Source organism: Taudactylus pleione, unplaced genomic scaffold, assembly GCF_031769625.1.
Source record: "Taudactylus pleione unplaced genomic scaffold, aTauple2 ptg000461l, whole genome shotgun sequence".
Classification (NCBI taxonomy): domain Eukaryota; kingdom Metazoa; phylum Chordata; class Amphibia; order Anura; family Myobatrachidae; genus Taudactylus; species Taudactylus pleione.
Window position 1 is genome coordinate 547,501 of NW_028284863.1, and position 14,247 is coordinate 561,747.

The 14,247-nt window shown below is 47.9% G+C and overlaps 1 protein-coding gene across 5 annotated transcripts in view; it reads right to left on the reverse strand.

Moving 5' to 3' along the window:
• The window catches only part of ELMO3 (engulfment and cell motility 3), a 450,596-nt gene that overhangs the window by 357,312 nt on the left and 79,037 nt on the right, over nucleotides 1-14,247 (reverse strand). For all 5 annotated transcript variants that reach the window (XM_088448606.1, XM_088448605.1, XM_088448607.1 and 2 more), the window contains exons 3-4: nucleotides 6,069-6,109; nucleotides 3,525-3,597 (exon numbers count right to left, since the gene is read on the reverse strand). In XM_088448606.1, the coding sequence (XP_088304732.1) occupies nucleotides 3,525-3,597; nucleotides 6,069-6,109 (114 nt within the window). The remainder of the gene's footprint in view (nucleotides 1-3,524; nucleotides 3,598-6,068; nucleotides 6,110-14,247) is intronic.

Consider the following 14,247-nt stretch of genomic DNA (forward strand, 5'->3'; position numbering starts at 1 on the left):
GACGGAGTTCGCTCAGCACTACAGTGAGAAACACACAGGCGCTTTCAGACTCTCACTGACTGCTGCTGCGGCCACTGCAGGAGCCGCTCCATCTTCCAGCTCCTGCAGTGGGTAATGGGAGAGCGGGAGGAGGGACTGTGGAGCAGATGGCGGCGGCGGGAGCAGGAGCGGGGATTCAGGTGTTTTTTTTTTACTTACATTTGTCTATCCTTATGGTGCTGGGAGTCAAAGGGGGGAGTACTACTAGGGGCAATACAAGAGGGGGGCTCTGCATAGGGGGGAGCCTCCACTGGGGGCACAACAAGGGGGGGTGGACTACTACAAGGGGGGACTACTACTAGAGGCACTACAAGGGGGTGGCCACTACTGGGGGCACTATATAAAGGGCAATACTGGGAGTACTGCATAGGGGGGAAACTACAACTGGGGCCACTGTTTAAAGGGCACTGCATGGGGGGGAGGAATACTACTGGGGGCACTGTATAAGGGGCACTGTATAGGGGGTACCACTACTGGGGGCACTGCATAAGGGGACAACTACTGGGGGCACTATATAAGGGGCTTACTACTGGGGGCACAAGGGGCACTGCACAGGGGGGACCACTACTGGGGGTGCAAGGGGCACTGCACAGGGGGGACCACTACTGGGGGCACTGTAAAAGGTATAGGGGGGGCGCCAAAAAATACACTCGCTTACCAAAAAAATTGGGCTAGGGCCAGCCCTGCTCCTATGTGACCTGATGTGTAAGTATTCCCCAGGCTGTCCTTGTAAAAGTTGGTAGTTATGAACTTAATAAATTGGATGACCCTAACTGACCAGTGGGCTTAGTGTTTTAAATCTTAATCTGAATGTCTCCAGTGAGGATATTATCTGTCTCCCAGTGTCTCTTATCACCAAGATCTGTCCCAACTCACTTCTTCATTTGGTGACATTGGCTGCTTGTCACAAGCCGCCACTTGTTTCCCTCTCGAGCTCTGGTTGTTACCAAGCAACCAGGACACCGCATCTAATGGCCTTAGGCTCAGATGGTCCCGCCAGTTGCCAGGCAATGGAGACACTGGGCTAAGACGGTGCCTGCGGTTGCCCAGAGACGGACACCGGGAGGCCGCTTCCAACTGACAGGTGGACATGCAGCACTGCAACTGCTTCCAATTAGTAGTAGAGTTCCTCCTTCCCAAGCTGCTGTTGATTGGTGGATCTCCCTGCCGGTTATAGTTTATACTTTGGTGTAAGTCGCTAGTCTGTGTTCCAGGCCCCTGTACTTGTACATTCCTGTGGACTCTCTGCCTGTCCGAAGCCTTGCCCGTCAGCCGTGTCTGAAACCTAACAGGGCCCCAGACCTGTGTTCCCATTGTGTTCTCCCAGCTCAGCCTGCAAGTGTTTTCCTACTGCACAATCCTCTACAATCCACCTCCCAGTGCCTCACTAGCTGCAGCGTTACTGAAGACCCAGACCCGTCCTTTAATCTTCAGTGTTCCAGTCCTGTCTGTGTCTTGACGTTTGCTTCTCTAGCCATATACTCTATGGTCTTCACTCAATTGTGTAAGCACCTACTGCCTGTGGCTTAAGATCTGGCGGCATCCTAAGTACCGGTGTGTGCATAACACTAAGGGAACAACGGGCACCTGAAGACTCTCCTAGTGGTCTTACACAATTGAGCTGGAGTTCCATAACACTGCTATTTATTTCTGTCTTTCACAAGGTTTTAGAGCTATAGTGCTGTGCCCATCTCTACACTGTTAGCAATAATGCAATTGGTTATGATGCCTTTTCTCCTGATGTAATATGAGGGTCAGTGAGCAGCTCAATAATCACATCTCCCTATCTACCCTTATCAGAATGCAGTGTAACCAGCTGGAGACATATTACATTTATTTTATTTGTGTTGATGCAGGCTGAGGGATAAAGCAGTAATTATCTGTCTATAAATTTAGAAGTTACATTTTCGCTATTAGCAGCTATAAGATGCTTCTCCGTTACTATTTGAGTGATGGTACCTCATATTCCTGAGATGTCCTGCAGTGATTCCACCAACGGAAGGGTTGGCTATCAACCTTCAATATTTTCAAAACATCGATGTGGCCAACCAATGTTAACTAATGGTTCTCCGCCATCGATGGATGAGAGGGGAGCAGATTTTTTTTTGTCTTGTCAGGACAGAGCTTAACCCCGCCTTCCAGCTGCCATTAAGCCCCGCCCCACTTTTGATTGGCCAGCGGCCCACAGTGCAAACAGCAGCGGTGGCGATCGAGGGGGTGCAAACCCCACCGATGGCCATCCCTACTATGAGGCATACTTGACAATAGCGCTGACAGTTCTTTGCAGTGCTGTATTCACTTAAGAAGGTGTGTACACACTAGACGATATTATGCACGATTTGGCCAAAACATCGGAATGACATATCGTGCAAAATATGCGCAAATCGTGATGGTTCACGCACGATAATGATGCAGATGCGCGTACCCGCAGGGTCGTATGTCGTATCTATGGCAGGCAAGATCTGTCAATCTCGTACACGATCTTCGGCATATCATTCAGTGTTTCTGTTGTTCGGACCTGCACGGTGCCTGACATCATTTTGACACAGATGCATTGGAGAGATCAGCGAGATCCGTCCATGCATCTGTGTTAAAAAAAATTTTATGAAAAATTATGTAATTTTTTATTTACAGGTATCCGTGGATTTCTACTTGGACAAGTGGACGTGATTGGCTTCTGGGATACTAGGCAAGTATGTGTGAGAGAGTGTGAGTGTGCATGTATGTTATAATAAATTTGTACTATCACGGTGTATTTGTCCTGTCTTTTTTTTTATATATATATATTTCTTTTGCAAGTGAAGAGGACTGGACTGAGCACTCCTGCGCGCCAGAGGACTGGACTGAGCACTCCTGCGCGCCAGAGGACTGGACTGAGCACTCCTGCGTGCCAGAGGACTGGACTGAGCACTCCTGCGCGCCAGAGGACTGGACTGAGCACTCCTGCGTGCCAGAGGACTGGACTGAGCACTCCTGCGCGCCAGAGGACTGGACTGAGCACTCCTGCGCGCCAGAGGACTGGACTGAGCACTCCTGCGCGCCAGAGGACTGGACTGAGCACTCCTGCGCGCCAGAGGACTGGACTGAGCACTCCTGCGCGCCAGAGGACTGGACTGAGCACTCCTGCGCGCCAGAGGACTGGACTGAGCACTCCTGCGCGCCAGAGGACTGGAAGTGGTGGAATCAGGGTGTGACCGAAAGACGACAGTTTTTTATTGCTATCGCCATTATGTACACCGGGCAAAGTGACGCATTCCGGAGCCTTAGTACATATGGGGAATGTGGCCTAGTTTTGGCCGCATTTTAACATTAGTACATCTCGCTCTTTGTCTTTTCCCAAATAGCAGCTATTTTCTCTGCAACAGATGAGCAAGGAGATGGGAACAATTTAATTTGCTGAGGTTTCTCTCATTTTTATAGTCCATTATGCCTTAATACATAACCTAATTTACCACAGTCTATGTGCAAGTTACTGTAATACTCACCAGCTCAGTGATGTATGCTTGGTGTCCGTCCACGTATTGCAGGGCATAGTGCTCCGAGTTACTGATATTCCACCTATAGACCAGACAGACTGATTACTTTCATTACAGCATTTTCCAGAAACTGCCCTTGTCCCAGGCTTCCGTATACATTATATCTCATTCTCCTAACTACCCCCTAAGACCAGTGTATGGCTGGGTTCTGTTACACACGGGGCAGAAACACTTTGGGACTTTTTATGGAACTTTGCACTATTCTTTACCCTACATTCAGCATCTGCCAGAGGTCATGACCCTCTCTGTAGCTGAAATCTAGAACTCTCAGGTCACTGTAGTCGTCTAAATCTGTAATTAGGGTCTACATTAGGGGCCGGATTCACAGACACACGCAAACCCTGCACATTGCCCATGTTCTTGTAGCTGAGCGATTATTTGCTATTAGTATGCATGAAAAATTCAGCAGACGCAGACGGTACCTTTTTTTTTTTAATTACATTTGCAAAAATCTCACAAAAACTTTTCACACGTTGTCATTATGGGGAATTGTGTGTAAAAAATTGAGGACAAAAATTTATTTATTCCATTTTAGAATAAGGCTGTAATATAACAAAGTGTGGAGAAAGTTAAGCGCTGTGAATACTTTCCGGATGCGAGTCGCGGGTGTGCGGCGGGAGAGCAGCTGCGTTCTCAGACACATAACAGCTGCTTACACAAAGGCCATAGTCAGACAGAGAGGCTGCACCTGGCGTAGGACTGGCACATGCGATGGTGGTGTGTCCAGAATCTCCGACAGTGGTACAGCGCGCAGAAAGTCCAGCACATGCTAATACACAAGGAGATGCTGAGGTACCCACCACGCACAAGCGTCCACCTCTGATGTGACCCTTACTATGCCTAACGTCACGTCACCATGTTACTATACTGTTACCATCTCTGAATCAGGCCCTTGGTGAGTGAGGACCCTGATGTGACCCTTACTGAGGATAACGTCACCATGTTACTATACTGTTACCATCTCTGATCAGGCCCTTGGTGAGTGAGGACCCCGATGTGACCCTTACTATGGATAACGTCACCATGTCACTATACTATTACCATCTCTGAATCAGGCCCTTGGTGAATGAGGACCCCGATGTGACCCTTACTATGGATAACGTCATCATGTTACTATACTGTTACCATCTCTGAATCAGGCCCTTGGTGTTGTGAGGACCCCGATATGACCCTTACTATGGATAACGTCACCATGTTACTATACTGTTACCACTTCTGAATCATGCCCTTGGTGAGTGAGGACCCCGATGTGACCCTTACTATGGATAACGTCATCATGTTACTATACTGTTACCATCTCTGAATCATGCTCTTGGTGAGTGAGGACCCCGATGTGACCCTTACTATGGATAACGTCACCATGTTACTATACTGTTACCACCTCTGAATCAGGCCCTTGGTGAGTGAGGACCCCGATGTGACCCTTACTATGGATAACGTCATCATGTTACTATACTGTTACCATCTCTGAATCATGCTCTTGGTGAGTGAGGACCCCGATGTGACCCTTACTATGGATAACGTCACCATGTTACTATACTGTTACCACCTCTGAATCAGGCCCTTGGTGAGTGAGGACCCCGATGTGACCCTTACTATGGATAACGTCACCATGTTACTATACTGTTACCATCTCTGAATCATGCCCTTGGTGAGTGAGGACCCCGATGTGACCCTTACTATGAATAACGTCACCATGTTACTATACTGTTACCATCTCTGAATCAGGCCCTTGGTGAGTGAGGACCCCGATGTGACCCTTACTATGGATAACGTCACCATGTTACTATACTGTTACCATCTCTGAATCAGGCCCTTGGTGAGTGAGGACCCCGATGTGACCCTTACTATGGATAACATCACCATGTTACTATACTGTTACCATCTCTGAATCAGGCCCTTGGTGAGTGAGGAGCCCGATGTGACCCTTACTATGGATAACGTCACCATGTTACTATACTGTTACCATCTCTGAATCTGGCCCTTGGTGAGTGAGGACCCCGATGTGACCCTTACTATGGCTAACGTCACCATGTTACTATACTGTTACCACCTCTGAATCAGGCCCTTGGTGAGTGAGGACCCCGATGTGACCCTTACTATGGATAACGTCACCATGTTACTATACTGTTACCATCTCTGAATCAGGCCCTTGGTGAGTGAGGACCCCGATGTGACCCTTACTATGGATAACGTCACCATGTTACTATACTGTTACCATCTCTGAATCAGGCCCTTGGTGAGTGAGGACCCCGATGTGACCCTTACTATGGATAACGTCACCATGTTACTATACTGTTACCATCTCTGAATCAGGCCCTTGGTGAGTGAGGACCCCGATGTGACCCTTACTATGGATAACGTCACCATGTTACTATACTGTTACCATCTCTGAATCAGGCCCTTGGTGAGTGAGGACCCCGATGTGACCCTTACTATGGCTAACGTCACCATGTTACTAGAACTTTTACCATTTCTATTTGTGGAACTTACGCATCACAGACATCCTTCAAGACCGCTGATAAAGGTTTACTCTGAAACAAAACATGGTAACATCTGTGTTAGTGACGTATATTGTAGGAGGGATGGCGATAATTACACTTCTCTCATTTTCTTTATGCCTATAAGCCCATGGTTTTCTTTATATATGGGATTTTATGGTACTTCAAAGCTATAATTTCCCTTATGCCACTAACCAGAAAAAAAGTAAATAAGTAAAAGAAAGTTAATGAATCTAAATAAACATATAACAGAGGTAAGATGTGTCCTTACTGCGCTTTCATCTCAGCGCCACACACATTCACTAAAGTGGCGACAGATTTCACGCTAAGGTTTTCTATGTGCATTTTCACACTTCCGTCACTACAGTACTATACTTAACACGGCACTTTTAATTGCATAAAATTCACACATATATATGCGTCTAAGTAGCAAATTATTAATGGAAAAGTAGCAAATAGCGTGAAAACTAATCTGCATCGCTGTTTATACAGACGACAGACAATGTGGAAAAGTCCTATTGTCGTACTGTACATTCCATAAATCACTGTATTATACTGTCTATAGGACACGATTTTTCCAAGTTGTAGCGGCATCGTGAATCTTATGGATAGACAGCAATGCGGATTTGTCTCCACGCACTTTGCTACATTTGCACGAATATGAGGCTACTTTTTGGCTATTGTGCTAATGTTGTGCAATTGAAAGTGCTATTTTCTTGCATATTCACATGGACGACAGTCATGGAGCACAACTGTATCCAATACTGTGACGCAAGACAGCGGGTCCTTTGTGCGTATACTGTATATATATTAGAAAGAATTGAGCCCTCCATTATTCCATCTTGTGTAGGGTGTCAAGGTGCCCACACACATAGCGATATTTTACCCGATCTGTCCAATTCCGACGCATTGGAACGACAGATCGTGTAAAATATGCCAAAATTGTGAGGAAATCGTGAGACCCCCTCACGATCGCGTTGCGAGTCCCCGCTGGTCGCACATCGCATCTTCAGATTTGCCGTGCAGTAGGGCAGATCTGACAATCTAGGACCCGATGCACCGTGATAGTCTGACTGCAGGAGAGATCGTATGAAGATTGGACACCAAATCGTGTGCAGATCGTGTGCTGAGCTGCCGGGGAGAGTTTCAAGGGAAATCGTACACATCGGCTGATCGTGTGCACATCGGCTGATCGTGTGCACATCGGCTGATCGTGTGCACATCGGTATGTGTGTGGGCACCTTAAGAGATAAGAGTAATACAAACCTCTACAAAAACGTTACACTCAAAGGTAAAGTTCAAAAACCAAAGTGTCTCTCCAACCTCAATATCGCTGATTTTTTATGCTGAACTCACACAAATCACCACATGTTTTTCAGGAGTCTTTTTACACATTCTAACACATCAAAATTTTTTAAACCCAAATGGCCAAAAAAGAGGTATTTTTTTTTTTATTGAAATGTCAACAAAGGGAACGAACAGCAAATTATTTTTTTCATCTTATAAACACTGCAAATAATTTCCCCAATAATTCACCTTTTCAATTTAGTAAGCTGGATTCATTGTGTAACTTTTGACAAAAAAAAAACTGCAATTGAATGAAAATGTAAAAAAAATTTTTAATTTTTTATTGTATTTTTTTAAACTTTTACTCTCTAGATTTAAATGCATAAATACAGATATCTCCTGCTTACCTTTCTCTCCCGGAATGGCCGCTGTCCCCATACACTAGTGTCACAGATATCTCCTGCTTGCCTTTCTCTCCCGGAATGGCCGCTGTCCCCATACACTAGTATCACAGATATCTCCTACTTACCTTTCTCTCCCGGAATGGCCGCTGTCCCCATACACTAGTATCACAGATATCTCCTGCTTACCTTTCTCTCCCGGAATGGCCGCTGTCCCCATACACTAGTATCACAGATATCTCCTACTTACCTTTCTCTCCCGGAATGGCCGCTGTCCCCATACACTAGTATCACAGATATCTCCTGCTTACCTTTCTCTCCCGGAATGGCCGCTGTCCCCATACACTAGTATCACAGATATCTCCTGCTTACCTTTCTCTCCCGGAATGGACGCTGTCCTCATACACTAGTATCACAGATATCTCCTACTTACCTTTCTCTCCCGGAATGGCCGCTGTCCTCAAACACTAGTATCACAGATATGTCCTACTTACCTTCCTCTCCCGGAATGGCCGCTGCCCTCATACACTAGTATCACAGATATCTCCTGCCTAACTTCCTCTCCCGGAATGGCCTGCTGTCCCCATACACTAGTATCACAGATATGTCCTACTTACCTTCCTCTCCCGGAATGGCCGCTGTCCTCATACACTAGTATCACAGATATCTCCTGCTTACCTTCCTCTCCCGGAATGGCCGCTGTCCTCATACACTAGTATCACAGATATCTCCTACTTACCTTTCTCTCCCGGAATGGCCGCTGTCCTCATACACTAGTATCACAGATATCTCCTGCTTACCTTCCTCTCCCGGAATGGCCGCTGTCCTCATACACTAGTATCACAGATATGTCCTACTTACCTTTCTCTCCCGGAATGGCCGCTGTCCTCATACACTAGTATCACAGATATGTCCTATTTACCTTCCTCTCCCGGAATGGCCGCTGTCCTCAAACACTAGTATCACAGATATGTCCTACTTTACCTTCCTCTCCCGGAATGGCCGCTGTCCTCATACACTAGTATCACAGATATGTCCTACTTACCTTTCTCTACCGGAATGGCCGCTGTCCTCATACACTAGTATCACAGATATGTCCTACTTACCTTTCTCTCCCGGAATGGCCGCTGTTCTCATACACTAGTATCACAGATATGTCCTACTTACCTTTCTCTCCCGGAATGGCCGCTGTCCTCATACACTAGTATCACAGATATGTCCTACTTACCTTCCTCTCCCGGAATGGCCGCTGTCCCCATACACTAGTATCACAGATATCTCCTGCTTACCTTCCTCTCCCGGAATGGCCGCTGTCCCCATACACTAGTATCACAGATATGTCCTACTTACCTTTCTCTCCCGGAATGGCCGCTGTCCTCATACACTAGTATCACAGATATCTCCTGCCTACCTTCCTCTCCCGGAATGGCCGCTGTCCCCATACACTAGTATCACAGATATCTCCTGCTTACCTTTCTCTCCTGGAATGGCCTACTGTCCCCATACACTAGTATCACAGATATCTCCTGCTTACCTTCCTCTCCCGGAATGGCCCCCTGTCCCCATACACTAGTATCACAGATATCTCCTGCTTACCTTGCTCTCCCGGAATGTCCCGCTGTCCCCATACACTAGTATCACAGATATCTCCTGCTTACCTTTCTCTCCCGGAATGGCTGCTGTCCCCATACACTAGTATCACAGATATGTCCTGCTTACCTTCCTCTCCCGGAATGGCCCGCTGTCCTCATACACTAGTATCACAGATATCTCCTGCTTACCTTCCTCTCCCGGAATGGCCGCTGTCCTCATACACTAGTATCACAGATATCTCCTGCTTACCTTCTTCTCCCGGAATGGCCCGCTGTCCCCATACACTAGTATCACAGATATCTCCTACTTACCTTCTTCTCCCGGAATGTCCCGCTGTCCCCATACACTAGTATCACAGATATCTCCTGCTTACCTTCCTCTCCCGGAATGGCCCGCTGTCCCCATACACTAGTATCACAGATATCTCCTGCTTTCGTTTCTCTCCCGGAATGGCCGCTGTTCCCATACACTAGTTTCACAGATATCTCCTGCTTACCTTCCTCTCCCGGAATGGCCCGCTGTCCCCATACACTAGTATCACAGATATCTCCTGCTTTCGTTTCTCTCCCGGAATGGCCGCTGTTCCCATACACTAGTATCACAGATATCTCCTGCTTACCTTCCTCTCCCGGAATGGCCGCTGTCCCCATACACTAGTATCACAGATATCTCCTGCTTACCTTCCTCTCCCGGAATGGCCGCTGTCCCCATACACTAGTGTCACAGATATCTCCTGCTTTCGTTTCTCTCCCGGAATGGCCGCTGTCCCCATACACTAGTATCACAGATATCTCCTGCTTACCTTTCTCTCCCGGAATGGCCGCTGTCCCCATACACTAGTATCACAGATATCTCCTGCTTACCTTTCTCTCCCGGAATGGCCGCTGTCCCCATACACTAGTATCACAGATATCTCCTGCTTACCTTCCTCTCCCGGAATGGCCCGCTGTCCTCATACACTAGTATCACATATATCTCCTGCTTACCTTCCTCTCCCGGAATGGCCGCTGTCCCCATACACTAGTATCACAGATATCTCCTGCTTACCTTCCTCTCCCGGAATGGCCGCTGTCCCCATACACTAGTATCACAGATATCTCCTGCTTACCTTCCTCTCCCGGAATGGCCGCTGTCCCCATACACTAGTGTCACAGATATCTCCTGCTTTCGTTTCTCTCCCGGAATGGCCGCTGTCCCCATACACTAGTATCACAGATATCTCCTGCTTACCTTTCTCTCCCGGAATGGCCGCTGTCCTCATACACTAGTATCACAGATATCTCCTGCTTACCTTTCTCTCCCGGAATGGCCGCTGTCCCCATACACTAGTATCACAGATATCTCCTGCTTACCTTTCTCTCCCGGAATGGCCTGCTATCCTCATACACTAGTATCACAGATATCTCCTGCTTACCTTTCTCTCCCGGAATGGCCCGCTGTCCCCATACACTAGTATCACAGATATCTCCTGCTTACCTTCCTCTCCCGGAATGCCCGCTGTCCCCATACACTAGTATCACAGATATCTCCTGCTTACCTTTCTCTCCCGGAATGGCCGCTGTCCTCATACACTAGTATCACAGATATCTCCTGCTTACCTTTCTCTCCCGGAATGGCCGCTGTCCCCATACACTAGTATCACAGATATCTCCTGCTTACCTTCCTCTCCCGGAATGGCCGCTGTCCTCATACACTAGTATCACAGATATCTCCTGCTTACCTTTCTCTCCCGGAATGGCCGCTGTCCCCATACACTAGTATCACAGATATCTCCTGCTTACCTTCCTCTCCCGGAATGGCCGCTGTCCTCATACACTAGTATCACAGATATCTCCTGCTTACCTTTCTCTCCCGGAATGGCCGCTGTCCCCATACACTAGTATCACAGATATCTCCTGCTTACCTTCCTCTCCCGGAATGTCCCGCTGTCCTCATACACTAGTATCACATATATCTCCTGCTTACCTTCCTCTCCCGGAATGGCCGCTGTCCCCATACACTAGTATCACAGATATCTCCTGCTTACCTTCCTCTCCCGGAATGGCCGCTGTCCCCATACACTAGTATCACAGATATCTCCTACTTACCTTCCTCTCCCGGAATGGCCGCTGTCCTCATACACTAGTATCACAGATATCTCCTGCTTACCTTCCTCTCCCGGAATGGCCGCTGTCCCCATACACTAGTATCACAGATATCTCCTGCTTACCTTCCTCTCCCGGAATGGCCGCTGTCCCCATACACTAGTATCACAGATATCTCCTGCTTACCTTCCTCTCCCGGAATGGCTCACTGTCCCCATACACTAGTATCACAGATATCTCCTACTTACCTTTCTCTCCCGGAATGGCCGCTGTCCCCATACACTAGTATCACAGATATCTCCTGCTTACCTTCCTCTCCCGGAATGGCCGCTGTCCCCATACACTAGTATCACAGATATCTCCTGCTTTCGTTTCTCTCCCGGAATGGCCGCTGTACCCATACACTAGTATCACAGATTTCTCTTTCATCCACTAGGGGACACTGGAGGTGCTTACGCTGGGGTATAGAAGCGTGGATAGCTGGAGCCGGCACTTTAAATAATTTAGAAGTGTGAAGCTCCTCCCCCTCTATGCCCCATCAGCCCTCAGTTTAGAAAATGTGCCTCATGGAGCTGGTCACAATCTGCTGTGATCCAGCAGCACATATATGTTTATTGTTTTCTTTTATTAAGATTTATTTATTTTGTACATCTTTTACACTATATTAGGTACCCTTCGACACCTCTCTCAAGGTGGGGTCCGGGTACCTGGCACCCTGTTCTTAGTAGAACAGGAAGGAGTGCACAGCGCTTATTACAAAAGCACTGACAGCTCCTTATCGCCACAGCACAGCTCTAATAGGAAGCAGAGTGTGCTGCAGCTGTGAGAGCCTCTGGGGAGCGCAGTGAGTATTGCTGCGCATTCCCCGCTCCGACCTGCACCCCCCCGGCGCACGTCGCCTGCCATCCGTCCGCCGCCCAGTGTGTACATAGCGCTGCTGCGCTGCTTCAGTCAGGGGCATTCACACAGCCGGATAGGCTGTAATCAGTCCCTGCTCGCCGCTAAGGGCTGCAGAGGGACGGAGGGGGCGTGCATTGCGGGGCTGAACACTCCAGACTCCGCTGAGTCTGTCCTGCACAATGAGCTGCTCCGTTAGACGGGGGCAGCCATTTTAGACTGCAGACAGACTTGATAAGGACGGGGGGCGGAGCCACCCAGCGCGGTCTCTCTCACACTGCTCAGGCACAGAGCTATTACAAACAGCGTGCCTGCCATATTTTGCAAAACTTAATGGCTGCATTCTCTCCCTCCTGAAGGCAGAGTGCAGCTGCATGGCTACAGAAGGCTGGACTCCTGCACAAAGGCTGTGAAAAAGTGCAGGGAGTCTAATCTGTGGGAGGGGAGAAGGGTGTATCTCCTCCTCTGTGTCCCAGACCAGCCTTATGTTTTCAGTGTGTCCTTCTGAGTGACTGTGTTTATCAATGTCAAGCAGAACAAAGGCTACGCAAAAGTTGTTTGTCTGTTCTAAGTGTAACACATATGCCGCTAGGTCCACGTTATGTGACGCTTGTATAACAATGGAGCCATCTATGGCTGTTACTAACTCACCTCCATGGGCCGCTGACATGCTCGGAGTTATGAAGGACTTATGGTGCATACACACGGTCAGATTTTTCCTTCAGATATGAACGATAACGATTTAAAAATCGTTCAGTCGTTCATATCTGAAGGAAAATCGTTCATATCTGACATGCCTGAACGATGGACGATCAACGATGCGCGTTCCCGATGGTCAGATAACGATTTCTGACATCTGATGTGTTTGCAGTCAGACTTGGACGATTCCATTCATTTTAATGCAGTCAAAAATCGTTCAATCGTTCAAATCGTTCAAAACTTTGGTAAAATCGTTCAAATCGTTTAATCGTTCATCTGAAAAATCTGACAAGTCTGACCGTGTGTATGCTCCATTAACGTCACAGTTAGCTGAGGCACGCAGGTCTCAATATTGGTATCAGTACACGCATATCTGCGTCTACTATTTCCTCCCTGGGTGGCTGGGTTAAACAGATCTCTAGACACCGTGGTACAGGTTATGGGTACAGCGGTGTCTGTACCCTCCAATTCAAACCATTAACGGGAGTTAGAGTCCGCCTCTCCCGGGGTGGAATCTCTAATTTTGGCATATATCCTCAATTTACCTAAGGATATAATTCCTGCGTCCCAGAGTATGAATTAGTTTATGTACCCGGCTGTTTTTCCGTTGTCACAGCAGCTTTCTGTGACCTAGAAACAGCCGAATAAGCGGCTCAACATTCCACGTCTGTTTCCAGCTAGCTATCATTTTCCATCGTCCATGTTGGAAAAGTGGGAAACGTCTCTTCATGTAGATGCGTCAATCTCCCGTCTCTAAGAAAACAGCACTTCTAGTACAGGAGCTACTGTACTAAAAGACTATACTGCAGTGGAAGCTCAACATAGACTTACCCTTGTTACCGCCTGGGTTAACAGGGCTGTGGTTTGCCGGGCTGACCAGTTGATACAGGTTTGGACCCAAGTCCTTCCAGAGCAGAATTACGTCTACTAGCACACATACGTGAGTCTGCAGTTTACCTGGGAGAAGCCTCTAGGGACAGCCCGCAGAGCCCTCTGGTTGCGCGCTTGGCAAGCAGATGCAGAATCCAAGCGTGCGGTGGAGTGTTCACCATTCATTGGTGACTTGCTTTATGGCCCGGAAGTTGGACACGGGGGGGGTAAGTTTTCTTTCGTCCCGTCTACTGCTCCAGCTCCCAGAAGATCTTACACTGGACCTTCATTTCATTCGTGCGTCACATTCCTCTTGTGGTAGAGCCAGAGGTGTTCCCAC